The 24,646-nt window shown below is 48.7% G+C and overlaps 1 protein-coding gene and 1 long non-coding RNA gene across 3 annotated transcripts in view; one reads left to right on the top strand and one right to left on the bottom strand.

Annotated features, from left to right (window-relative positions):
• The first annotated feature begins 1,063 nt into the window (after positions 1–1,063).
• SLC19A3 (solute carrier family 19 member 3) overlaps positions 1,064–24,646 on the top strand; it is a 30,228-nt gene continuing 6,645 nt past the window's right edge. Inside the window, exons 1-4 of one of the 2 annotated variants that reach the window (XM_006119887.4) lie at positions 1,064–1,387; positions 11,826–11,986; positions 13,274–14,081; positions 23,611–23,803. In XM_006119887.4, coding sequence (XP_006119949.2) covers positions 11,837–11,986; positions 13,274–14,081; positions 23,611–23,803 — 1,151 coding nt within the window. In that variant the 5' untranslated portion in view covers positions 1,064–1,387; positions 11,826–11,836. Of the gene's footprint in view, positions 1,388–8,133; positions 8,274–11,825; positions 11,987–13,273; positions 14,082–23,610; positions 23,804–24,646 lie in introns of those variants that run through there. The other variant, XM_014571932.3, reaches the window with a different exon arrangement.
• LOC142830761 (uncharacterized) lies at positions 18,602–23,648 on the bottom strand. The gene is made up of 2 exons (XR_012906223.1): positions 22,311–23,648; positions 18,602–19,948 (listed from the first exon to the last, which is right to left on the bottom strand). It is a non-coding gene; the product is annotated as an uncharacterized LOC142830761 (long non-coding RNA).

Below are 24,646 nucleotides of genomic sequence, written 5' to 3'. Positions count from 1 at the left end.
TTGTACACAGCACTTTAACAAGTTTCATGTGGCGTTCTTAAACAGCAACATAAGATTATTTCCACATCTCTATGCATACCTTATGCAAAGCATCTTCTGTCTTGATAGCTAGGTCTACGCTTGGAACTGGGAGTGACGCTCCCTGTTTGCATAACCAGTCATGCAAGCTTTCCTCTGAACTAGTACACTTACAAACAACAGCACAGCCACCGTTGTATAAGCAGCAGTGGCATAGGTTGCCAACCAGAGTATGCTCTACAGTGCCTCACTACCACAATTACACTTGTATTTTTAGTACACTGGCTCAACGAGAGCTCGTACAAGTATGTCTGCACGAGCTGGCAATCACACAGGGCACAGCTCCAGGTGTAGATGTAGCTTAAGATGAAAGGTGCTACGTACAACCAGAATTAGGAAGCAGAAAGAGAATACAGAAAGCAGCAATTGGGAGAGGAATATTTAGGCCTTGCCTACACTTACCGTAGCTGAAGTTGACATACTTACCACAGCGTCTCGTGTGCAGTAAGATTGCTGGGGGCTGCTCTCCTGTCAACACCAGCTACTCTTCTCAACTTGGTGCTGGTGTTGTCAGGAACATGCTCAGAGATAGATTTATCATGTCTATACTAGACACGATAAATTGACGGTTGCTGGAGCTGCAGCATTGATCCCTGTTGCAGTGGAGACAAGGCCTTATGAAAAGAGAGGAGATGAGCCATCTCAATATAACACCAAGAAACCTAAAAGCAGCTTCCCCATGAGTAAAAGTGTGAATTTCTTTGGATCTGGAAAACTTAGGGAGAGGCAGTTTAATCCCCATAACCAGTAGTGAGACCCCTAGTTGCCTGACAGACAGCCTCTGCATGGACCTATGTGTAAGGGGACTGTTACCCCTTACTAAAACTCTGTGGGAGTTTTTTGGTTTGCCAGCTCCCACTTTCAGAGGGGGAAGGGTTCAGGAGGCTGACAGACCCCAGAAACAATGGAAAGCAGCCAACACTCCAGCTCAGCCTGATTGACAGGTTGGACAGGCCAGTGAGGAAGGGGAGAGGCCAGGCCCCGTCCTCCCTGTGAGCTGGGATTGTTCTGGCGCTCTCTCTGAACAAACAAGCTGTGTGCAGAAGAGGTCCTAAAAAGACAGAGAGCTGAAAGAGCAGTGCAAGCTGTGTGAAGAAGTCCTGCAGCGACAGAACCAGACACAGACAGGCCAGGAGTACAAGCTGTGTGGAGAGACAGTCTTGCAACAGCAGAGCCAGGCATACACAGCACAGGGAGTGCAGACCCTGTGTTGAGCAGCAGACTGGCAGTGCTCAGAGAGCCAAAAGGAACAGAGAAGCAACACAAGGAGCTGGAACTGGCCAAGCAGCACAGCCTGCAGCTGGATGTGGTGAGCACCTGGGACCAGCAAAGTGTGGGGAAAGGCTCTGGACTGGGAGAGGGGTCTGGCCACTTCGAGCTTGAGACTGTGTGGTCACTACCAGAGCTAGCGTGTCCAGCCTGTAGCCCCCCTGCAGCATATCCAGGGCCTCTAAGAAAGAGACTGTGGACTGTCCTTACACTCTGCAAACTGCTGTGTTGATGTCCCTGTGCTACAGAGCAGGGCTGTGTGTTCTCATTTAACCATTCTCATTTTTTCTTATTCTTTTCTCTTTAATCAGTTGTTTTTTAATAAATTGTATTTGCTTTGAACCTCATGAAGTGATCACTGGGCCAAGAAGGCCTGCAGTGTAAAGAGAGCACCTCGGAGTGGGGACACCCTAACTCCTGCCCCCAGTGACTACAAGGTCAGGGATTAAGCCCCAGGAAACCTGGGCCCAGCCTTGTTGGGGTTTCAAGGGCTCTGCTACTCAGGAGAGTGGAGGGGGAGCCCTCAGGATCAGGGAGCTGTGGGGTAAAGGAAGTGGGAGCGGGGACTCAGATCCTTTCGCTGGTTCATTTCACCGGGGTGTATAGAAGCCAGGAAAGTTCCCCACAAGAGCGGGATCATTCCCCCGCTTACATATGCAATCTTCTGAGGCACTAGAGCTTATGGGCAGAGGCTTCAGTGAGAAGAATGAGCGGTAGGTAAGGCTTTTGGCTTGAGAATTCTCTCCCACAACTCTTGACCACTTCGACCCCATATTGATTAAACCTTTAGGGCACACCAGTACTTTCCATTCCCTTGGGTCTTCAGTAATGGTGGGTGGTTAGATTGGGGAGGAAGTTTGCTACTTTAATTTGTCAGGGGGAGGGTGAAGGGGGGTGATTTTACTGTGGATTGTTTTAACTGGCCAGTTCATTTGTATTTTGTGGAACTGTAAAGGCTGGGAAACTCCAGTTTTTCAAATGTACTTTGTGCTGTGTAAGAGCAAACATTGTTTGCCTTTAGAGAATTTCCCCTTGCCGAGGGAAAATCTCTGCAAGCACCAAGTTCTGCTTTGGATCCCTTGACCTTGGAGTAAAGATATGTAGAGGGCAAAGGGGACAGGAGAGTGGGGGCAAGGCTGAAGCTAACCCTCTGCTTTAATTTACACTGATCCTGCATGGCTGAGACTCAAGGAACTGTGACCAGCTTCCCTTACAGTCTCCCCTGCTGCTGTGCCTGAGCAGAGCTTAGACAGAGGGAACAATGAAACCCCAATAAAATAAAACAAATGGATAAATTCCTGCCTGGTTTCCCATTGAACAGACAGGAAGGCACACAATCAAATGGGAAAATAAGCAGCACAACTCCTGAATGGCAGTCTCTTGAGCCAAAATAAAGAATTGGTTTCACTTTATTTGATTACATACAAGCAACGTCTTCACATTCCACTCAATCATTACACCCTGTAACATATTGATTTTTCTTGCTCTTTGGTTTCTCTCACCCTCTGTGCACAACAAACGTAACTAGCACCTCTTCCTGAGTTCAGATTCCATTCTACATATGCACCATTGAACCTAAGCCAAGGAGTTACTATCTCTGTTCATCCCTTAATCTACAGGTACTCTGCTTCTTTTAGCATGCCACTTGCATTATTCATTCACTAGCTTCTACTGATCAGACTCCTTAGAAAACTTGAGGCAAAGTGCAGCAGCAAAATGCTGGGAGGGGAAAAGCTTACTGTGGGTAACAAGATTACAAAAGGGATTTTGCAGGGTAAATAAGTATAACTGGGTATGTCTACACTACAAAGTTAGTTCGAACTAACGGATGTTAGTTCGAACTAACTTTCATAGGCGCTACACTAGCGCTCCGTTAGTTCGAACTTAATTCGAACTAACGGAGCGCTTAGTTCGAACTAGGTAAACCTCATTTTACGAGGATTAAGCCTAGTTCGAACTAGCTAGTTCGAATTAAGGGCTGTGTAGACCCTTAATTTGAACTAGTGGGAGGCTAGCCCTTCCCAGCTTGCCCTGGTGGCCACTCTGGCCAACACCAGGCAAACTCGACTGCCCCCCTCCTGGCCCCGGAGCCCTTAAAGGGCCACGGGCTGGCTACACAGTTTGTGCCAGTTGCAAGGCTGCTAGCACCCAGCCAGCAGACCCTGCCCCTGCCACAACATGAGCCAGCCACCCGAGGACACCCAGCCCTCCACTGCTCCCCAGGACCAGCCTGGCAGCTCCCAGGAGCCTGCCCGGGGACATAAGAGGCGGGCACCCGCTTGGTCAAGTGCGGAGATCGTGGACCTCATCGAGGTTTGGGGGGAAGCCTCCAATGTCCACAATCTCCGCACTAGCCACAGGCACGCGGCTGTCTACGGCCGCATGGCTGCCAGCCTGGCCGCCAGGGGCCACCAGCGCAGCCGGGAGCAGGTGCGCTGCAAGATCAAAGACCTGCGGCAGTCCTACTCCCGTGCCTGCCTGCCAGGGGCCGACCTGGAGGCCTGCCCCCACTTCCACGCCCTGGACCGCCTCCTGGGGGCTCATGCCGTCCCTGCCCCCCGGGACGTGATAGACCCCGGGGCAGAGGGACCGCTCCAGGAGACGGAGGAGGGCTCCGAGAGGCAGGAGCCTGCCGGCAGCCTGCCCAGGACCTGGGACCCCCCGAGGCACCGACACAGACGGGCACAGAGACCGACGCTTTGCTGTCCCTCGGCAAGGTTGGCAAGCAAGCAGGAAAAGCTGAGAACCAGCTGTCCGGGGGGGGGGGGGGTCCCTTTAAGCTGGAGCCTCAGATAGCCTCAGACAGCAGCCACACAAAGCAACTACTGACCTGATGCCCTGCCAGAACCGGTTTCAGCTGCCCTTAAATGCCCCCCTGCGTCCAATCAGTGTGCACGCGCTAGTTCGAATTAGCAAAACGCTAATTCGAACTAGTTTTTAGTTCTAGAAGCGTTAGTTCGATTTAGCTTAGTTCAAATTAACTAATTCAAACTAAGTTAGTTCGAATTAGCGCTGTAGTGTAGACATACCCACTCTGAGGATCAGTGTTTGAACAACACCTGTTATCACAGGGTCCTGGTCCACAACCAGTGCCTATAAGCATGAGAATACAAATAAAAGAATCATCATCATTCAGCAGGGATTGCAGACAAAGTGCTATTTACCCTGGAAGGGGGAAAAGCAGCTAATAGAAGGGTATAAAGTAAATCTTACTGTAGAAGTCAGTCAATCTTACTGTAAATCTTAGTGTAGAAATCAGCCCTATGTTCACGTGTAACCCCCACACTCTCTGGGTGTGATGCACTGTCCCATCTAGTGGCACTGAGACCACTGACAGAGAGAAAGAATACTGAGTCTGCAGGAGAGGCTCATGTTCTAAGCTCCAGGAGTCCCAGTGTGGAAGCAGGAATAGGGGATAAGGGGATTTGTATGCAGCCATCTTAGGGTTTGTCAGTAGCAGAGCAAGAGTCAGGCTAAATCTGTGGCCTGACAAGGCGAGAGCTGTGGTGAACCGCTGCCTTTACCTCTCGCCTTGCTTTAGGAGATAAGGATAGAATGCTGATTCTGGTGAAGACCGTGAGATAAGGTGGAGTCTGAAGGGAATTATTATGGAAAGGAGACTAATTGTTTAGTGTTGTTATATGTAAAGGACAGTATATATATATATATATATATATATATATATATATATATATATATATATATATATAGATACACACACACACACACACACACACACACACACACACACAGAGAGAGTCCCCGGGTTACGTACAAGATAGGGACTGTAGGTTTGCTCTTAAGTTGAATATGTATGTAAGTCGGAACTGACGTCCAGATTCAGCCACTGCTGAAACTGATCAGTTTCAACAGCGGCTGAATCTGGACACCAGTTCTGACTTACATACAGATTCAACTTAAGAACCCCAGGCATTCCCAAGTCAGCTACTGCTGAAACTGATCAGCGGCTGATTCCAGGAAGTCCAGGGAAGGGGCTTCCTGTAGTCAGCCACTGGTCAGTTTCAGCAGCGGCTGACTTGGGGACGCCTGGGGCAGAGCAGCTGGGGTGCTGCTGGGTTGGTCCAGTAGCGCGGCCGCTACTTGGCGCTACTGGACCAACCCAACAGCACCCAAGCTGCTCTGCCCCAGGCGTCCTGATTCAGCCGCTGCTGAAACTGACCAGCAGTGGCTAAATCAGGACGCCTGGGGCAGAGCAGCTGGGGTGCTGCCGGGTTGGTCCCGTAGCGCCCAGAGCGGCGCTACGGGACCAACCGGCAGTGCCCCAGCTGCTGTACCACAGGCGTCCGGAGCAAAGCCGCGGAGCACGGGGGCAGCGGGACAGCCCAGACGCGCCGTGGCTGTCCTGCTGCCCTCGGGCTCCGCGGCTTTGCTCTGCTTTGCTCCCCGTCTCCCTGGCCTGCAGACCAGGGAGACGGGGAGTAAAGCGGCGGAACACGTGGGCAGCGGACAGCCCACATCTGGGCTGTCCGCGCCCACGTGCTCCACTGCTTTGCTCTGCTTTGCTCCCCATCTGCCTGCTCTGCAGACCAGGGGGACGGGGAGCAAAGCGGCGGAGCACGCGGGCAGCGGACAGCCCAGATGCGTCTGGGCTGTCCGCTGCCCACGTGCTCCGCCGCTTTGCTTCCTCTCCCTGGTCTGCTGGAGACCAGGGAGACGGCCCCGTTCATAACTGCGGATCCGACATAAGTCGGATCCGCATAACTCGGGGACTGCCTGTATATATATATTGGCTTTAATTGTTTCATATTTTGAAGGTCTGTGTCTCGCAGTACTTTCCCTTGCAATATTGCTCAAATAAACTGTCTCTGGCTACTTGTTGCTTACAAACACAGAGTGAAGGCTTGTTTTCTTCCACACCAGGTTCAATTCTGCCTGCTGACATTACACACGGACTGATGCACAGGCACTGGGTTGGCCCAGGCCACCTTTCCTCTGAAGGTCCAAGGCATTCTTTCAGGGCTTCTTCCTCTCGGGCACCCTGCAATGCCAGAAGACTGTTAAATATACTCCTAAAGTGGATAGTATGCGAGTATGTGATCTTATCTCCTGTGCCACCCCACCTGCCCCTTGTCACTGAAGCATGAAGTGGGAACTTCATGGCTGTTGTAATAGGTCCTTGGAGTCTTAGCAACTGGGAATTGATTTAAACAACTCTTTCCTCTACACCTACATCCCTCAGACACACTCCCTGTCTGTGCAAGCACACAGGTTGGAAGTTGAAGGCCTTGGCATTAACGGAGCCAGGCCCGGACTTTGGGGAATGCAAGCAAGGCGGTTGCCTTGGGCCCTGCGTATTCAGGGCCCCGCATTGTCCAGCTCCTGCCCAGCTGGCCACTCATTCACTGCCCTGACAATCATTTGTTTGCAAGCAAGATTTAAAGATTGGTGGATAAGATTCATATGTTCTCATTTCAACAAATAGTTTTTATTCAGAAAAGGAGGAAGACCTTTCAGAAAAAATACAAATACAGGTACAGACTCTATTGTATCCCGCTGACAGTGCTGGCAGCAGCTGGAGAAAAAGGTATGTGCAATGGTGGTATTAAGCCATCTTCATACTTCATCATCTCCAAATGTACAGATTTCTAGCTACTGGGCAGGAGCCAGTCTAAAGTAAAGCAATCTCAGGGCTGCTCTTTGGCTGCCTACGCTCTCATGCAATCAGTTTGGCAGCTGGGAATTGCTGAGGTGTAGGAATGCTCCAGTCACCTCTCTACCGGAGGGATAAGGGGTAAGGGATCTTTCGGAAAAGGCTTTATTTTCTGAAAGATCCGCGTCTAGACTGGCGCTTTTTTCCAGCAAAGCTCCGAGCCGGAAAAAAGCAGCAGCCATTTTTATGCTAATGAAGCGGGGGAGATTTAAATCCCCGCTTCATTTGCAATTGCGATGTGTCTAATTTGCATCCCTTTTATGGAAAAGGGATGCAGTCTAGACACAGCCTCAGTGTGATCAGTAAGGATGGGCAAATCATGGGCAACGGGAGGTCTAGTGAACTAAAAGGGTATGGAAGGGAGTACAGTGTCCCTTCTATTAAAAACAAAGTTCCTTTGTTTTAGCTACACAGTGCTAGTCTCCATAGCTTGCTATTCTCCTTGGCTGGAGCAGAATCTCCTGAGACCATATACTTCAGCCACTGTGTGTCTGCAAGATTTAGAGAACCTAGCAGGCCTATGCTAACTTAGCCCAGTGGAAGATCTGGCCACGTGGAAGATCTCAGAGCCCAACAACTACACTGCATACACTTATATGTACACTTCATACATCTTTTGTAGTCTGACAGTTATTCTCCTATTCACTACCCTTCTCCAGAACCACTTTGGTTGTGGCCTCTTCCAGGGACTAGCCCCACCCAGCAACTATTTTATATAGTAAACCATTGGAATGATTTGGAACCAACAAACCATTCAGTAACTGGCTCTCATCACCTCATTACTTGGTATCAGTATGCTTGTCCTTGACCTCCATCACTTTGTTGGTCTACAGTCCACACAGTCATTTAGATGACAAGTTCTTCAGGAAAAGGGATCACATTTACCACCTGTATGTTTCACAGGGAGTAGCAGCGTGCGCCCTCGTCTTTATTAGCTGGTGTCTTTCTGTCCCTGCACAGTGCAAATAAATAATATGCCAGAATTAATTTACTGTTCCTTTAAAACACTTGGAACTAATTCCAAAGGGAGTGGTGCAACAGAGCCAGCTGGGCAGATTTTCAGGAAGGTGTCTGGTAAATCAAGTTGAAAAGACAAGTGCAGCAGGAAGGAGGCCAAACAGGAGTACTACAGTAGCTGGAATGCAAGAGGAACAAGTTTTTTGAACTAGGAGAAACAAAAGAACATGGAATATTAAAAAGGGAACTGTACCGAGGCGGGGCAAAAGAGATTCAAGAACCAGCCACGGCAGACCAGGTTTGATTGCATCTGAGTTTACAAAACCTATAGTCCAATAACTTCCATGGGAAAAGGGAGAAAAGAAAGGGAGATAATTCAGCGCTATAAGAATATGAAAATTAACGAAATGAGAAGGGCAGGGAAAGAATAGCAGCTCTGGAAAAAGTGATGAGATTAAGATCTGGATGGGTAAATAGGAAAACAAAGAGGTGTTGTTGCTGTTTCACAATCAAGGAAGTTTAGCAACTTTTCAAAAGGACAAAGAACTATTAGAGTAAAAGAAGGGGTGGTAACAAAGGGAAAGTGCAAGGGACAGCCCTTTCCTGCAGAACTTCAGTGAAAAGGTAAAAAGCTTACCTTCAAGAACGATTGTCCATCATATAAGTGCCACAGCAACAATAAAAATCACTTATGCTCTTGGGTAAGATGAAGAAAAAGACTGAAGGGAAAGGAAAAACAGGACACAGCTGTAAGAAACCTGTGCCTGGATTGGGAATTAGTTTGTGTGTGCATGGCACTGGGTCTGGGTGTACTCACTAGGGTTGCTCAAGTATAAAAAGAAAGGTTCAAGTAGCATTTGCTGAAACCTGTAGAGGGTGATGCTCATGTTGCTCAGAACAAAGATTACTGTGATGAGATATTAGTTGTCCAGAAAAAATGCACGGACACTCGATTTTTATATTAACTATGGGTAAGGTAAGATTGTATCACATATTTTTAGTAAAAGTCAGACAGGACATGGGCAATAATGAAAATTCATGGAAGCTTGTGGCCTATCCCTGTGATTCTTACTAAAAATATCCGTGACAAAATGGGGGAAGAGAGGCTGGGCATCTACTCGTGTGCTGGGAGCTCCAGTGCCCTCCACCATCCTGGGGCTTGCAGCTCCAGGGTCCATCTCCGCTGGTGACTCCCAGCTGTGGGAGAAGGGGTCTTTCCCTCCCCCCTCCCCGACCCACAGAGGCTAGGAGCTACCTCCATCTGGGGCACTCCACAGCTCCCTGCCTCCACAGATAGCAGGGAACTCTGCAGCTCCCAACTAGCACTGGTGGAAGTCACAGGAGTCTATGGAAGTCAGAGTCCATGACTTAATCGCAGCCTAACTATGAGTCATTGTCCCTGGGTGCTCTATGGATGCACATGGGAGCGAAGTGTAAAAACAGCACCCACCCTTTTAATCAACTGCACAGCAGCCTCTGAATTCCCTAGCACACAGGTGCTGCTCACTGCTAGCATCCCTAGTGATGGAAAAAAGTCTCAAATGAGATGGGGAGAAAGCAGGGGTCTCCCAACCCCTTGCATTGGCCCTCACAGCATGGCCAGGCACACAGCAAAGAATCTACCTTAATTCTTGAAGGTGTGTAGTGGCAGACTAGCTCTAAAAAGCAAACCCAATAAGAAGGAATTGGAGCCTTGGTTATCTATGCAGGTGACATGAGTTTTGCTAAATATGCTCCTCTTAAGTACACAGGGAAATGTGTTTTTTGCTGTTATTGTTCAGCCTCTCGGTATCTTGTGAAGCATATCTGTCCAGTTACAGGATTGCCCATCATGTTGTATCTTAGCAGCAACAGTGGTGTCACTTCTCTTCAAGGGAAAGGAGGGTCAGGAATGACCACATGCCCCATTTTGGCCAGGACTGTCCCTCTTTTTAAGCCCTGCTCACAGCCAGCCTTCTGGGGATAAGAGAGTCAGGAGGCATTTGACTTCATCAGCAAGAGCAAAGGAGACAAATACCCACTCTTAGGGATGGGGGGTGCAATGCAGATGGGGCAAGTGGAGATGCCAGCCCCCTTGGCTGAGTGGGGAAGCAGCATTCCAGCACGCAGGGCCCTTACAGGGTTCCAGTGACTGGGCAGCAACCCAGCATGGGAGGGATGAGATGCTCCAGTGACCAGCAACAGCCGGGAGGGCGGGGGGGACCTGGCTTCGGCTGAGCAGTTGAGGGTGTCATTTTCCTCTTCGGGAAATACAGTGAGAAAATGCTGTTGTGATGAAATGGGAGGATAGAAGACATGGCAGAGTCAGAACGTGCGGCTGCAGTTTCAGCAATGGAACAGGACTAGTGACTGCAATGTCAAGGATAGAAGTAGGACCAGTTCAGTGGTAGCAGTACAGCTCTAATCTACTCTGGCATTTGGCTCTTTACTGTCCTCTGCTCAATTGTTGAGATTATCTTGCCCCCTAGTGGCTCTCCAACAAAATTCACCCAGGACAAACAAACCTGAAGTAAATCTATTGAAGTCAATAGATTATGCATTGCTTCAGAATTTGAAAAGCGAATAAATCAGAATCCCTACTTCCTGCCATGTCAGGGATCCTAACCAAGTGTGGTAGAAGAAGGTGTAAATTAAAGTAGACTTGAAAGTCCTTACTTTATATACACACCCTGCAAATCACTTTGCTTCCTATAACAACTCTTCTGGCACATTAGATAGTGAATTAAACAATCTGAACTCCCTTAGAATTAGTAGGTGTATAGCTGCACAGAAAAATGTATCTAATGGAGTGGTGGTGATTGTCAGAGTTTCAATGGAAATTTGTGACTTTTCATCCCTAAATTGAAAGCAGTGTGACTTTCAGGTTTGCCAGTGAAAGCTGAAATTTGACAAAAGCATACATTCTGAACAAAAATCTGCTTAATTGAAAAAATGTATTTCCCATCAAAAATTACTGAAAATGTTCAGTCAGCCCTAGGCATAAAGTTATACATTGGCATGAGGATGAAAGCTGAAATGAACCTCTGGGGATCTAAAATAGTGCAACCTGTGCTTTGAGGTGACTGAAAGTGGTACCAGCTAAGATTCCCAATAGATTAACCAGCTCAAATTCAGAAGTCACACTGAAGATAGTGTAAGCTACAGTCAAACTTCTAAAGAGAATTCAAGTTAGTGTAGAAGACACAGCTTCCAGTGAGGCATGTCATCTGAATTTGGCTCACCCACATTCATTTACACTTGCACCTGAGCAGGGTCCATTTAAACAACTTCCACTTACATTTTAAATAATGAGACTGGATACAAAGCAGGCTTGTGTGGAACTCTGCCAGTTTACACTTGCAGAGTATCCTTTCTATAGTTTACTAAAGTCTTCTCCCCTCTTTGGGCAGCCTGACTTCCACTGAGCTTTGGGAGACCTGCACATGAAAGCAGAAAGATCTGGGAGGAAAAAATTAAGAAACAGATCAAACTGGGGCACAGTTTGCTCTCAAGTAGGTAATGCAAGTTAAAAACAATTCCTCAATCATCAACTGTCTGGGAAAATTTTTCCTGGGTTAATTTCATTGTCATAAAATATTTAAATAAGAGAATAATTAAACTGAATTCCATAGTGAACACTCTTGGAAGCAGTCCTTTGTAATCCCTTCAAATCCTTTAAAATAAACACAAACTGAATGGAATTTCTACCAGTCTGCACATTTCAGCAAGAGTTCGCTGCATTTTTAACAAAAGGCGGAACTTCTGTATTCAATGTTCAAGACCTTTTAAAAATAATAAATGTTAAAATAACCTTCAATTCCAGTGAAGAGCCCCAGTCTACTAACTAACCATTTCCTTCGCTTTATTTCAGTTGGCCAGGGCATGGATTGCTGGAAGGAAGTACAAAGCAAAAGCTGGATTTATCCTACTCTGGTCCTTTGCATATATGGCTTCTTCTCCATGATGAGGCCATCAGAACCTTTTCTCACCCCTTATCTAGTGGGACCAGATAAAAACCTGACCATTGAGGAGGTATGGCTACAACTGGCTTCTCATTATATGGAACAAAACACTGAGTACACTTTATTCTTCAGAAAGAAACTATAAGGCAATCTCAGTCTCAGACATCATATATAATAGTAGCCCAATGTCTGTGACTCTGTAATGCTGAAACACTGGCTGTTCCCTCTGGGCGGCGCTGTTGCTTCCTGCCATGGCGTTCGGCTGACTTCTGCGTCGCTCAGTCGGGCCTCCGCGCGGGCACAAGTGGCCGTTTGGGGTCCGTACTCATGACGGACCGGCTGAGCAGCGCAGAAATCAGCAGAGCACCACGGCGGGAGGCAACAGCGCCACCCAGAGGGAACAGCCAGGGGGCGGGGCCTGGATGACCATGCATCTCTGACATCAGGAAAGGGCACCGGATTCAAAAGGAGGAAAGCAGAGCGGACGCAGAGGAGACAGAGAGGAGAACGGAGGAGGCAGAGGACAGCAAGAGAGAGTGCGCGAGAGACGCAGCAGGAGAAGAGAAGAGAAACACAGAGTGAGAGGCGGGAGGGAGAGAAGAGAGAGATGGAGAGAGAGGCAGGAGGCAGATGAGAGCTGAGAGAGAGGGAGGGTGAGGCATTAGGAGAAGAGAGAGAGAGGCCGTTTATGCTGCTTGCTCCCGCATGGCAGCCCGACTGAGCGGCGCAGAAGTCAGCCGAGTGCCACGGCGGAAGGAGAAGGGGGGCAGGGCGGTGACATACGTGCCTGGGAGAGGGGCCTGGACGAGGGTGCATCCCCGACGGAGACAGAGGAGAGCGAAGAGAGTGAGAGGGAGGAGGAGGAGGAGAAGAGAAAGGGAGAGTGAGAGGCAGGAGGGGGAAAAGAGAAAGAGACGGAGAGAGGCAGAAGGCGGAGGAGAGTTGGGGGGGCAGTAGGAGGCAGAAGAAGGAGGAGGAGAGAGAGACTGGAGGCTCAGGAGAGAAGACCAACGTGGAGGAAAGACCTGAAAATCCCGTTTTATGGTGGGCTAATTGGCTAGTTTATTACAGAAAGATACATGCATGATATTTCTCCTGTGAAAGACTAGGAGCTCAATCCCCAGTTCTGTCTTAAAGGGCCAGCTGAGAATTTCATGACAGAAGGTAATAATCAGGTGGTTCGTAGACAGAAAATATTTTTATTAAAGCGGTGAAAGTAGTACAAGATTTGTGCATCATGCATACTTATAGTTCTGTATTTTATGCACTGAATGAACAGCAATGAGTGTGATCCTGTCTCCAAATGCATTCACTTATACACAAAAAAAATCACAGCATTCCTTCCTTTCCCTTCTAGGCTACAAACAAGATTTTCCCAGTTTGGACATACTCTTATCTGGTGCTGCTGTTTCCTGTTTTTTTGATTACAGACTACGTGCGCTATAAGCCCATCATCACTCTACAAGGCTTTAGCTTCATTATTACATGGCTGATGCTTTTATTTGCCAAAGGAGTGCTCGCAATGCAGATAATGGAGTTTTTTTATGGAATGGTAACAGCTACCGAAGTTGCCTATTATGCCTACATTTACAGCATCGTCAGTGCTGACCATTATCAGAAAGTGACTAGCTATTGCAGAAGCATCACACTGGTTGCCAGCACAGTTGCAGCGGCGTTGGGGCAACTTTTAGTATCTCTGGCAAATCTGTCCTATTTTTATCTCAATGCCATCAGTTTGGCTTCCTTATCTGTGGCGTTCCTATCCTCATTTTTTCTACCAATGCCAAAAAGCAGCATGTTCTTTCACAAAAAGCATAGCCCTGGAACTCCCCAAGGAGCCACGGATCAAGACACAATGCCAAATGTATCCAGCATCAAGCAGCTAAGTTGCCAAGAGGACAAAGCTGCTAGGAAATCTGTCATCCCCTCAACTTCACCTGAATGCCAGTCTGACAAGCACCAGCATCACATGCTTGTGCAGTTATGCAAGGATTTAAAGGAATGCTATTGCACAAAGAATCTTCTTTTCTGGTCCCTCTGGTGGGCTTTAGCCACTGCTGGCTATAACCAGGTTGTGAATTATGTCCAGGTATTATGGAACGACAAAGCACCATCTCAGAGTTATGTTTATAACGGTGCTGTTGAGGCAGTAGCAACATTTCTGAGTAAGTAAACAATGTAGTATTAAAGTATTTCATCTAGTAAAGTACCTTCTAAAATGTGAAACTATAACATTTTCAATTCCTGTGTGCTTATATGATGGTGTAAGTCCATTTCATGCTTACGAAACATCCTACAACAGGGGAAGTAGGTTGTACATTCAAATTATAAAATAATTCATGAGAAATACAAGAAAAATTCAACTCCATGCCTTATATTTTTTTCATGCAGGTGGACAGCAATGGCCTGTCTTATGGTACCATCTAACCACTGGCTACGGATCTCCCAACAATCTGGTCCAGATCTACCCTCCTACCAAGAGTAGGGCTGGCCACTGCCATCAGACTGTTCCTAACCTGAGCCAGGCTTCTTGTCTCATATGAGAGGAACCTGTTTGCTCTCCTCTCCAGACAGCACCTAACCACTGGGCTTTCTTCCTCCTAAGTCCAATAACCGATACAGGCTGGTTAATTGAATACAGGTTGGTTAATTGAACAGGACTGGCTGGCCAACCCTAAGCCTTCCGGCCCTTAAAGTGGCAAGACACCCTATTATAATTAGTGTATATAAAAAATGCCCAAACTAATGGTGATGTTCCTAGAGAGCAAATAAGAAGTTGTATGTTGAAGTTTTGAGGGTTTTTTTAAAGAAAATTGAAGGAATGTAAATGGAGACATAACCACCTTAATGTGACTTCCATAATGCTGCCAGTCCTGTATATCTTATGGTGGTGTTAGGCATTTATACAGCTCCAGCTGTTAGGGGGCAAATACAAGTATTTTAGAAAGACACTGCTTACTCCCAAGTATAGGCCCATTGAAATAATTTCATTAGTTGTGTATTTGATCAACTGACCTCTCTCTCGTTTTGCTGCCAGAGACGGGTGTTAACTTTTACACATGCACCCCTACCATTCAACTTGGGACACCATCAACTTGAATATTATATTTCTACCTGAAGGGATCATACCTATTATTGTAACAAGAACTATCTAAGATGACAAACTGAAAGTCATTAGCAGAACAATATATTTTCTCAAGTGTGTTTCCTTTATGCATTTGGCTTAGTGTCAGTTTCACTGTTTTTACTGGGTGACAGCCAGAGAAAAAACAGATTCACCAGAAAAAAAAAAAAAAAAAAAAAGCGCCTCCCAATGTCAATAAGGAAGCCGAAAAACCTTTATGCTTTTTTTTTTTAATACATTTAAAAGGACATTTTACAAGATGCTTCCTCAGATATTTAAATTAGTCAGGAAACAATTAATTTCCCTTAAGCCAGGCAAAAGCTCTTCCTTACAGCATCAAAAACTTTTACAACAAATAGGTCTTTGAAGAGGTTTCCTAGGAAACTGGTCTAGGACTCTGTGACGGGGTGCGGTCACAGATGACCCCTTGGGGGTGCCTCCTGGGGTGCTGACCCGGCCTCTGCTACTCGCCTTCCTGCTTTCTGGGGCTCCTCACTGCCCAGTCCTGCTGGGTCAGCTCCCTGGTCTCCCCCAAGCTGAGGTCCTTGCCCCCACCGAGAAGCAGCACAGACACTGAACCTCTTCAGGTCCAAGGAGAATGCAGTTTAGGGCCCAGTCTCCTGAGAGAGCACTCCCCAGATGGGATCAAACCCCAAAGAATTAACAACGAAAGGGGGAACGTGCACACTGGTTGCCCCCCAGGTAACAATCGCTTATACTGGGTTTGATAGAAAATAAAAATGGTTTTATTAAGTTGAAGCAGTAGGATTTAAATGGTAATAAGTGAAAGTAGGCAGAGCGAAGTAGGTTACAAAACAAAACCGCTTGGCAAATTCTCCACTGAAACGTCAGTGCAAACTTAAACTCGCCCTAAAACCTCTTTTCCAACTGCCACTCTAAACCAGGCTGTCTTCCACACCCTGGGGGCCCTGGCCCCTGCCTTCAGGTGCAGCCCAGCCAAAAGATCAAGGCCTCTCCTCTCCTATTCTTTTTGTTAAAGAATTGAGGCCCCTCCCTACCAACCACTGCCCAGACGTACGGACAAAAGAGATAGTTTAACAGTTGAGGGTAACACTCTCCATGTCTCTCATTCACGTTTGAAACCCACAAAGTATTCCCCGCTCCAAGTGTATAATTTTCCACACTCAAACAGTACATACAACAGAGTAAGATAAACCAAACCAGCAGATCATGACATGAAGATTGATGGGTTACATGAAATCATTTACTCAAACCACCTTTGAGTTATGTATATTCATGTCCATGAGTCCATTTCATAAATCTGGGGGAGAGGGGTTTGTCACAGACTCTCTACACTGCATCTATGCTTAGCTGATATTTCACACAACATTCAGCAACTTAAATTACATCTTCAGAATGGCAAAGAGATCAGTCATTAAACTGTAAATAGTAAAGTCAGCTGGAGGTACTACATCTGTAACTGGAATAGCAATTTCTGTGATTTATCAGTGGGAAGCATTGGGCTATCTCCAACGGCTTCTTTTGTCAATCTGTTAGTCTAGATTCTCACTCTGAAGTAGTCCAGCTCCAGCACATACTGTTGACATTCAGTTTAAAAACATTTTCCTTCTTCTAGTGTAACCCTTCTGCTGGGCAGGGCCGGCAGCAGCTAGGGCTGGATTTAATATCTAGGGGTACATCTATATTACAGTGTTATTTAAAAATATCTAATTTCGAAATAGTTATTTCAAAATAAGATAATTCGAAATAACACATCTAAACACAAAATGCATTTCAAAATAGCATTTTTCTATTTCAAAATAGTGCACCCACACTGATTGGATGCTGAATCACATTTAAGGGCAGCTGAAACCACTTCTGGCAGAGCATTAGGTCAGGACTTAGTGTGTGTGGCTGCTACCTGAGGCTGAGGCCTTTGCTTAAAGGGATCCCCCTGGACAACCGGTTCTCGTGTTCCCCTATTTGCTTGCCTACCTCGCTGAGGGACAAAGCATTTTTTTCCCTGGATGCTTTGGTTGTCCTCACTCAGGACACCACAGCACTCTGCACCATGGAGCCAGAGCTGCCCCTGGGCACTCGTGTGCTTCTTTTGGATATGTTGCTGTGAGTTTGGCTGCACTTTCTGGAGGCTGCCTTGCAACATCTGCTGCAGCCCAACCCCCAGGCCGTCTTCTGGACCCTCCTGGGGGGCTGTGGAGAAGCAGCTACAGCTCTTAGACGCCAGCATGCCCCACCGCATCTGGACATCAGCAGCGATTGGTGGGATCACGTCGTCCTGGAGCGCTGGGGAGATCAACAATGGACCCAGAACTTTAGGATGAAGAAGGACACCTTCCTCAATCTCTGTAAGTGGCTTGCCCTGCTCTGCAGCAATGGGACAAGTACATGAGGCCCGCCATTCCCCTCAAAAACATGTGGCCATCAACCTCTGGAAGTTCTCCATGACGGATAGCTGTGTGGAACCAGTTCAGTGTGGGGAGATCCACCATTGGAGCAGTGCTCATTCAGGTATGGCAGTTTCTGGCCACTGTGCCAGGAGGGGGGGGGGTGCAAGGAGGAGATGAGCTGCCCTAGGGAAAAGCGGGGGGGGGGGGGGGAGGTGGTGCAAGTGCCCTCCACAGGAGGGTTTGTTCTGTCCTGCCTCCACTACGGACTGCCCGCAGTGGCCAGGATTGCAGGGAGGGTTGCTCGTGGGAGTGGGGGCACGGAGCAGTGGCTGGGAAGGAGCACTCTCAGCCACCCTGGCACCCCAGTGACACTTGGCTTTGTGTCCCCCTCTGCAGGTGGTCAAGGCCATCAACAAAGTGCTGCTCTGCAGAGTCATCCACCTCACTGATGTGGATGCGGTGATCAAGGGACTTGGGCTTCCACAACTGCGGAGGAGTGGCAATTGACGGGACATACATCCCCATCCATGCCCCAGAACACCAGGCCTCCCTGTACATCAACCGGAAGGGATACTTCTCAGTTATCCTGCAGGCTGTGTCTGACCACCGGGACCAATTCATGGACATTAACAAGGGCTGGTCCAGCAAAGCACACGACGCACAGGTTTACTGCAACTCCTCCGTGTGCCAGAGGCTGTATGCTGGTTGCTTTCTTCCCCAAGAGCCACATCAGGGTCAGGGATGTGGACATGCCTGTGTGCCTGGTCAGGGACACAGCCTACCCCCTACAATCCTGGCTCATGAAGCCCTACATGGGACACCTCAATCCTTCCCAACAGGCCTTTAATGCCAGGCTTGGCCAGGCCCACATCGTGGTAGAGGGTGCCTTCGGCTGGCTGAAGGCCCGTTTTAGATGCCTCCTCATCTGCCTGGACCTCTCTGAGTGGAATACTCCGCACATGGTGGCAGCATGCTGCATGCTGCACAATTTGTGCAAGAGAATGGCAGAGACTGAGCACTTGGTTAGCCTGTACATGTAGGCCTGCCCAACTGCCAGCCAGGAGGCCCACTGGGGGGCTGTCCGTATCCGAGAGGCCCTGCAGGAGAGCTTCCACCCGGAATAGGACTAAAGCCTCACCATCCTCACATCCTTTCACTAACCCCTCCCTAATGTACAGTAAAGACATACATGGACGAAAATAAACTCTCTTTATTGAACAAAACTGGGTTGGAGTGTGTGTGACAATCTCCCCTCCCCCCCGGCCACTTTATGAAATGGACTCATGGACATGAATATACATAACTCAAGGGTGGTTTGAGCAAATTATTTCATGTAACCCATCGATTTTCATGTTATGGTCTGCTGGTTTTGTTTATCTTACTCTGTTGTATCATTTGTGTATGTAAAATTAGACACATGGAGTGGGGAATACTTTGTGAGTTTCAAATGTGTGAATGGGAAATATGGAAGGTGTTACCTACAACTTCTAGATGAGCCACTGTTGAATCTTTTGTCCTTAAATCTGAGTATTGATTGGTAGGGAGTGGCCCCAACTCCTTAACAAAAGGAACAGGAAAGGAGAGGCCTGGGTCTTTTGGCTGGGCTGCACCTGAAGCAAAGAGCCCGAGACCCCAGAGGAGGGAAGAGAGCCCTGGTTTAGAGTGGCAGCTGGAAAAGAGGTTTTAGGGTGAGTTTAAGTTTGAACCAAGGTTTCAGTGGAGAATTAGCCAAGTGGTTTTGTTTCTTTTGTTTTGTAACCTACTTTGCGCCACCTGTTTTCACTTATTACTACTTAAAATCTAGGGGGGGCAATTAGTGTGCACATTCAGTGTCTGTGATGCTTCTCAGTGGGGGCACGGACCTCAGCTCAGAGCCTTGGCTGGGGGAGACTAGGGAACTGGCCCAGCAGGGACGGGCAGTGAAGAGCACCAGAAAGGGAAGGTGAGTGGCAGTGGCCATGTCAGCATCGCGGGAGGCACCCCGGAGGGGTCGACTGTGGCCTTACCCCGTCACAGGGAATGAGGGTGGGAGAAGGGAGGGGGTAAACCTGGGAGGAGGGAGCTGGAAGGGAGAAGCAATGGGAAGAAGAGGAAGGAGAAGCTGGCCCACCTGTCTCTCAGCACTGCGGGTGCAGGGCCTCAGCATCTGAGGAGAGTGGGGAAGAGGGGGCGGAGGGTATGGAGGGTGGAGCAGGTGGGGAGGGGGGAGAGGAAGAAGCAGGAGGGGGAGTAGGAGTGGGAAGAGGAGCAGTAGCTGGGGAGGCAGCAGGGGCTGGAGCAGCAGGAGACAGCAATCTGTGCATAAGGATCTGCAGGTGGTTGCAGATTGCACAGTCCTGGACAAGCAGCTACTGCCAGCTCTCCCACCAGAGCTGCAGGTCTTCATGCACCCAGTAGTCCAGGGTGCAGTGCAGACCCCACAGTATCACCAGGTGCTGCCGCTGGTGGTACTCCTGGTTCCGGGTCAGCCTGCTGAGTGCCCGGGTGCAGGATGATGTCCTAGGCAGGGTGGTGCACCCTGCACTCTCAGATGCTGCAGCTGTGGAAGAACAAGAGAAGTGGTCAGTTCTCCCTGGGGACACAGTGGGTGCTCCCTCCAGTAGAGGGAGGGAGAAGTTTTCCTGTTTGTGCCCAGAGTGGCCAGCAGGGCACCCTGGGAAGGGCTGGAGGCCCCCTATTTCAAAATAAGCATTTACATCCTCTGCAAGGTGAGGATGGCAGGTCTCCGCACCATTGGAGCCAATATGCTTACACACAGGCCATGTTCAGGATGTCCTGATATCCCCAGGAGTGGGAGCTGGCCCGGGACTGCACCCATGCCCCTGTGCTATCTATCATCTATAGATAGATAGATAGATAGATAGAATGTGTGGGGGGAGGGGAGGGGGGGATGTCCCCTGCTTCTATGTAGAGGGGGCTTATGGAGGGAGGGCATTGTGCAATGTCCCACCCCAGGGTCAGGAGCATGTCATGTGCCCTCATACATACATGCATGTGGATAACAGGCCAAGGCCCATGTGGCAGCCAGCTAGGGCCACGTGCCCAGACAGCACATGCATAGGTTGCTACGTGAGCCATGGCCAGCAAGGCCTATGTGAGCCGTCCCTGGTCTCCCTCCCCTCCTGCCCCTGCATACGGGGACAGAGATGGCACTCATGTTGTTGCCTCCCCAGCCTCAGAGGACACCAGCGACTGGTCTGCTGGGATGGCTCGGGGGCCCTGGCTGCATGGCATGCTCCCTCTGGTCTCCTGGCCCTCCTACTCCTCCTCACTCTGCCCCAGGGTCGATGACCACCTGGGGAGCACAGAGCATCCTGCCCCCCCCCCCCCAGGATGCAGTCCAGGGCATCATAATAGGGGCAGCTGTCTGTGTCTGCCCCTGTTTGGGAACTGCCCCCCAGGGCCCTGGCATAGGCCTTTCGCAGCTCCTAGTTTTTCATCTGAACCTGCTCCTGGGTTCAGATGTGGCTTTGGGTGGCCAGGCTGGCAGCCATCCACTTGTAGACAGCCGTGTTCCTCTGTCTAGTGTGAAGATCATGGATGTTGGCAGCTTCCCCCCAAACCTCAATCAGGTCCCTGATCTCTGCACTGGACCAGGCCGGAGCCCACCTTTTCCGGCCCCTGGCAGGCTCCTGGGAGCTGGAAGACTGGTCCTGGGGAGCGGTGGAGGGCTGGCTGCCAGTGGCTTGCAGGCTCATGCTGTGGCCAGGTTCAGGGGCAGCAGCAGAGTGGCTCTGGGCTGGCAGGCCTGGTGCTAGCCACAACAGACTGCAGCCAGACTCTGGCCCCTTAAGGGCTCCAGTAGAGGGAGGGAGGGAGAAGTTTTCCTGTTTGTGCCCAGAGCGGCCAGAAGGGCACCCTGGGAAGGGCTGGAGGCCCCCTATTTCGAAATAAGCATCTACACAGCGCTTGTTTCAAAATAGCAATTTCAAAATTGGCACTACAGGCAGTCCCCAGGTTACGTACAAGATAGGGACTATAGGTTTGTTCTTAAGTTGAATTTGTATGTAAGTCGGAACTGGCTCCAGATTCAGCCGCTGCTGCTGAAACTAACCAGGGGCTGACTACAGGAAGCTGGAGGCAGAATTGCTCTGCCCCCAGCTTCCTGGAATCAGCCACTGATCAGTTTCAACAGTGGCTGAATCTCGAGCCTGGGACAGAACAGCTGGGCTGCCAGGTAGGTCCCTGCAGGACCAACCCAGCAGCACCCCAGCTGCTCTACCCCAGGGTCCACAACAAAAGCCTGGTCTGCTGGGGGGGGGCGCACTAGCTGCGCCCCTTCTCAGCAGACCAGGGACACGGGGAGCAAAGCCGCAGCGGTGGCGGGGTGCCGCGCCTCTGAGGCTTTGCTCTGGCAAAGCCTCAGAGGCGCGGCACCCCTCCGCCTCCCCGGCTTTGCTCCGGGTGTCCCTGGTCTGCTGGAGACGGTCCCCAGCAGACCAGAGGCACCGGGAGCAAAGCTGCAGCAGCAGCAGGGTCCTGTGCCTCCCCGGCTTTGCCACAGCAAAGCCTCAGAGGCGCGGGACCCCTCCGCCTCCCCGGCTTTGCTCCGGGTGTCCCTGGTCTGCTGGAGACGGTCCCCAGCAGACCAGGGGCACCCGGAGCAGCTTTTCTCGCCCCGGAGGTCGAGGTGGCGGGACAGCTGCGCTCTGGGCGGTCCCACTGCCTGCGAGCTCTGGGGCGAGAAAGCCCCGTTCGTAAGTGCGGATCCATCATAAGTCGGATCCACATAACTCGGGGACTGCCTGTATTCCTCGTGGACTGAAGTTTACCAATTTTGAAATAAGCCCTCTGCTATTTCAATTTAATTTCAAAATTGCAGTTTGGCTGTGTAGACGCTAGGAAAGTTATTTCGAAATAACAGCTGTTATTTCAAAATAAACTTTGCTGTGTAGACATACCTTTGGGGTCCATCTCACATAGAACCAGCTCGAGCCCCCATCCAGTAGCCTGGGAAATTCACACAACCCTGGGCACCTCTGAGAGGCAATGCTTCCCCACGCACAAGCACAGAGTCTGTGTGTGGAAAATAAACTTTTAATGGAAGAGAAGTCACATGGCATTAGCTTGGGAAAATACCACAAACAGAGTTCATAACTCTCCATGAGTAACCATCCCAGTTCCAAGGGATTGAGCAATGTCCTTTGCCCCTCAGGCTCACCAGTCCAACAATGGAAGGGTTCCATTCACTTACCCAAACTTTCTCCGTACCCCACTTACAGCTCTGTCCAGTCAGTGCGGACCCTGACACATCACCTGGATAACTCCACTCATTGAGCCTGAGGCCATGCCACCTTTGAGCTGCTCCTGTGGTCTGCTTGCTCCGCCTGCCACCGTGACTAAACCAGTGACTTCAGCTCTTAGTGATTTCAACTCTTTAGCCACCATCTAGGCTGGCAAGAGAGTCCAGCTTCCACTGGACTAGCAAAAAGACTCCTGATGCAATCTGCTTTAAGTCTATCCTTAGACTGGGGGGGGGGGGGGGGGGGAAGGCAGGTTGAACCAATCTTATAGCTCACACCTGGCAGGCATGAAGCCAGCTGGCTCAAGCTCTCCCTTCCCCCCACCCCAACTCCATTCACTCAACTCTGGAATGGGGAGGCTTGTTCAACTAAGACTTCTTACAATGATGGTGTCTCTGCTGCAAGCAGCGATGTCATATTTTACAGTTCCCACACTTAGGGGCAGCATGATGACATCCCCACAACAGCCCAAATTAACCCAAATACATCGCATTCCATTCTAACAACTGATCCTCCATCAGCCCAGTCTGAATTGGATTTACATAACCACACCTCAGATTCCTTCCCCATCCTGGCATGAGCTGTATTTACATATCAACAGTTAACAGTTAATTATCCTGCAGAGCTAAACAATTGGAGTGAGTACACCCACTCCCAGGGCAGCTCTCTCCGTTTAGCTGGCTGATAGCAAGCAGTAGTTCAGCCTCTGCTTACACAAGACAGCTTATCCAATACACCAAGTATAGCCACGTCTATGATTGTCATTAAGAAAAATGATAAGAATTGATGAATGCAGACATTTATCTAAAAATGACTAACTTGTTGCATAAACTACACAACTTACAACTGGAACTAGAACTGTTCTAGTCAAATATTTACTGTGGAGTTTGAAATATAAATATGCTGTTATTTAGTTGATAGCCCTAACAGACACAGTATTCTTGTCTCTTCTCTCTAGGTTCAGTAAGCTCCATGGCAGTAGGATATGTGACTATTAACTGGGATCTTGCAGGAGAGCTAGCACTGGGAACCTTCTCTGCGGTGGATGCAGGTTCTTTGTTTCTCATGCATTTTACTGCCAACATCTGGGCATGCTATGCTAGCTATCTAGTTTTCAAGTCATGTTATATGCTCCTCATAACAATAGCAATGTAAGTTTCTACACAACTGGGAATGTTTCAAGGAATTCAGCAAGTGGTTATGTTATGTCATCTCTGTTTCAGCTGGTTAGGGACATCTGGTAGATATTTGTTGTTGTAAGCTACATTTGAGATATAACTGTGCCACAGATTGGGGTTAAGAGCTACTGAATTACCCTACAGCTATAGCTAGGTATACTTACACTGTGCTGTTAGGTTAATTATTAATGCTTTTTAAAAGGACAGACTGATTATAAACCCTCAATTGTTTTTAAAGAAGAGTTATTGAATTCAAATGGATTGTGCTTAGAAAACATTTCAAAATTATACATTGACCCAATCTGAGGTTTTTGTTCTTCCTCCCAGATTAGTTTATGAAATTTTTCAATATTGAGTTTTCATCTCAATTTGTAGGACAGGAAACATTTTCAAGATCTCAGAACTTCTCTCAAAATAGGAAAACCATTTCACACCCATCTCTCACACATTCTCGAACAAGTATGACAAATCTCACTCAGTTCAATCCAACTTCATCTATTAAAAGTGCTTTTTATGACTACAGGGCAATAGAGTTTTGTTCATACATATTTGGGGAGGATATTTTCTTCATGCAAATTCAGCTGCTGAGGCATGAATGGGTGCAGCCATGCACACACAGATACTTTCCAAGCCACCCATGATTATTAATCCATCTGGATGGATGTCAGGACTTAAATTCAGCTGGAGCAGTCTAGAACAGGCCTCCAGTAAATATTTTAAACTGCCCTGGAGTTTCTAGCTTATTTCTTTCTGTCTTCCTTAGTCAAGAAGGAATTCAGCTGTTTTTAAATCTAGAGTCCATGTATATGGCCAAGC

This window comes from Pelodiscus sinensis, chromosome 10, assembly GCF_049634645.1.
Source record: "Pelodiscus sinensis isolate JC-2024 chromosome 10, ASM4963464v1, whole genome shotgun sequence".
Lineage (NCBI taxonomy): Eukaryota > Metazoa > Chordata > Testudines > Trionychidae > Pelodiscus > Pelodiscus sinensis.
The sequence above is the reverse complement of the archived record's forward strand: the minus strand, read 5'-3'. Positions and strand labels throughout refer to the sequence as shown.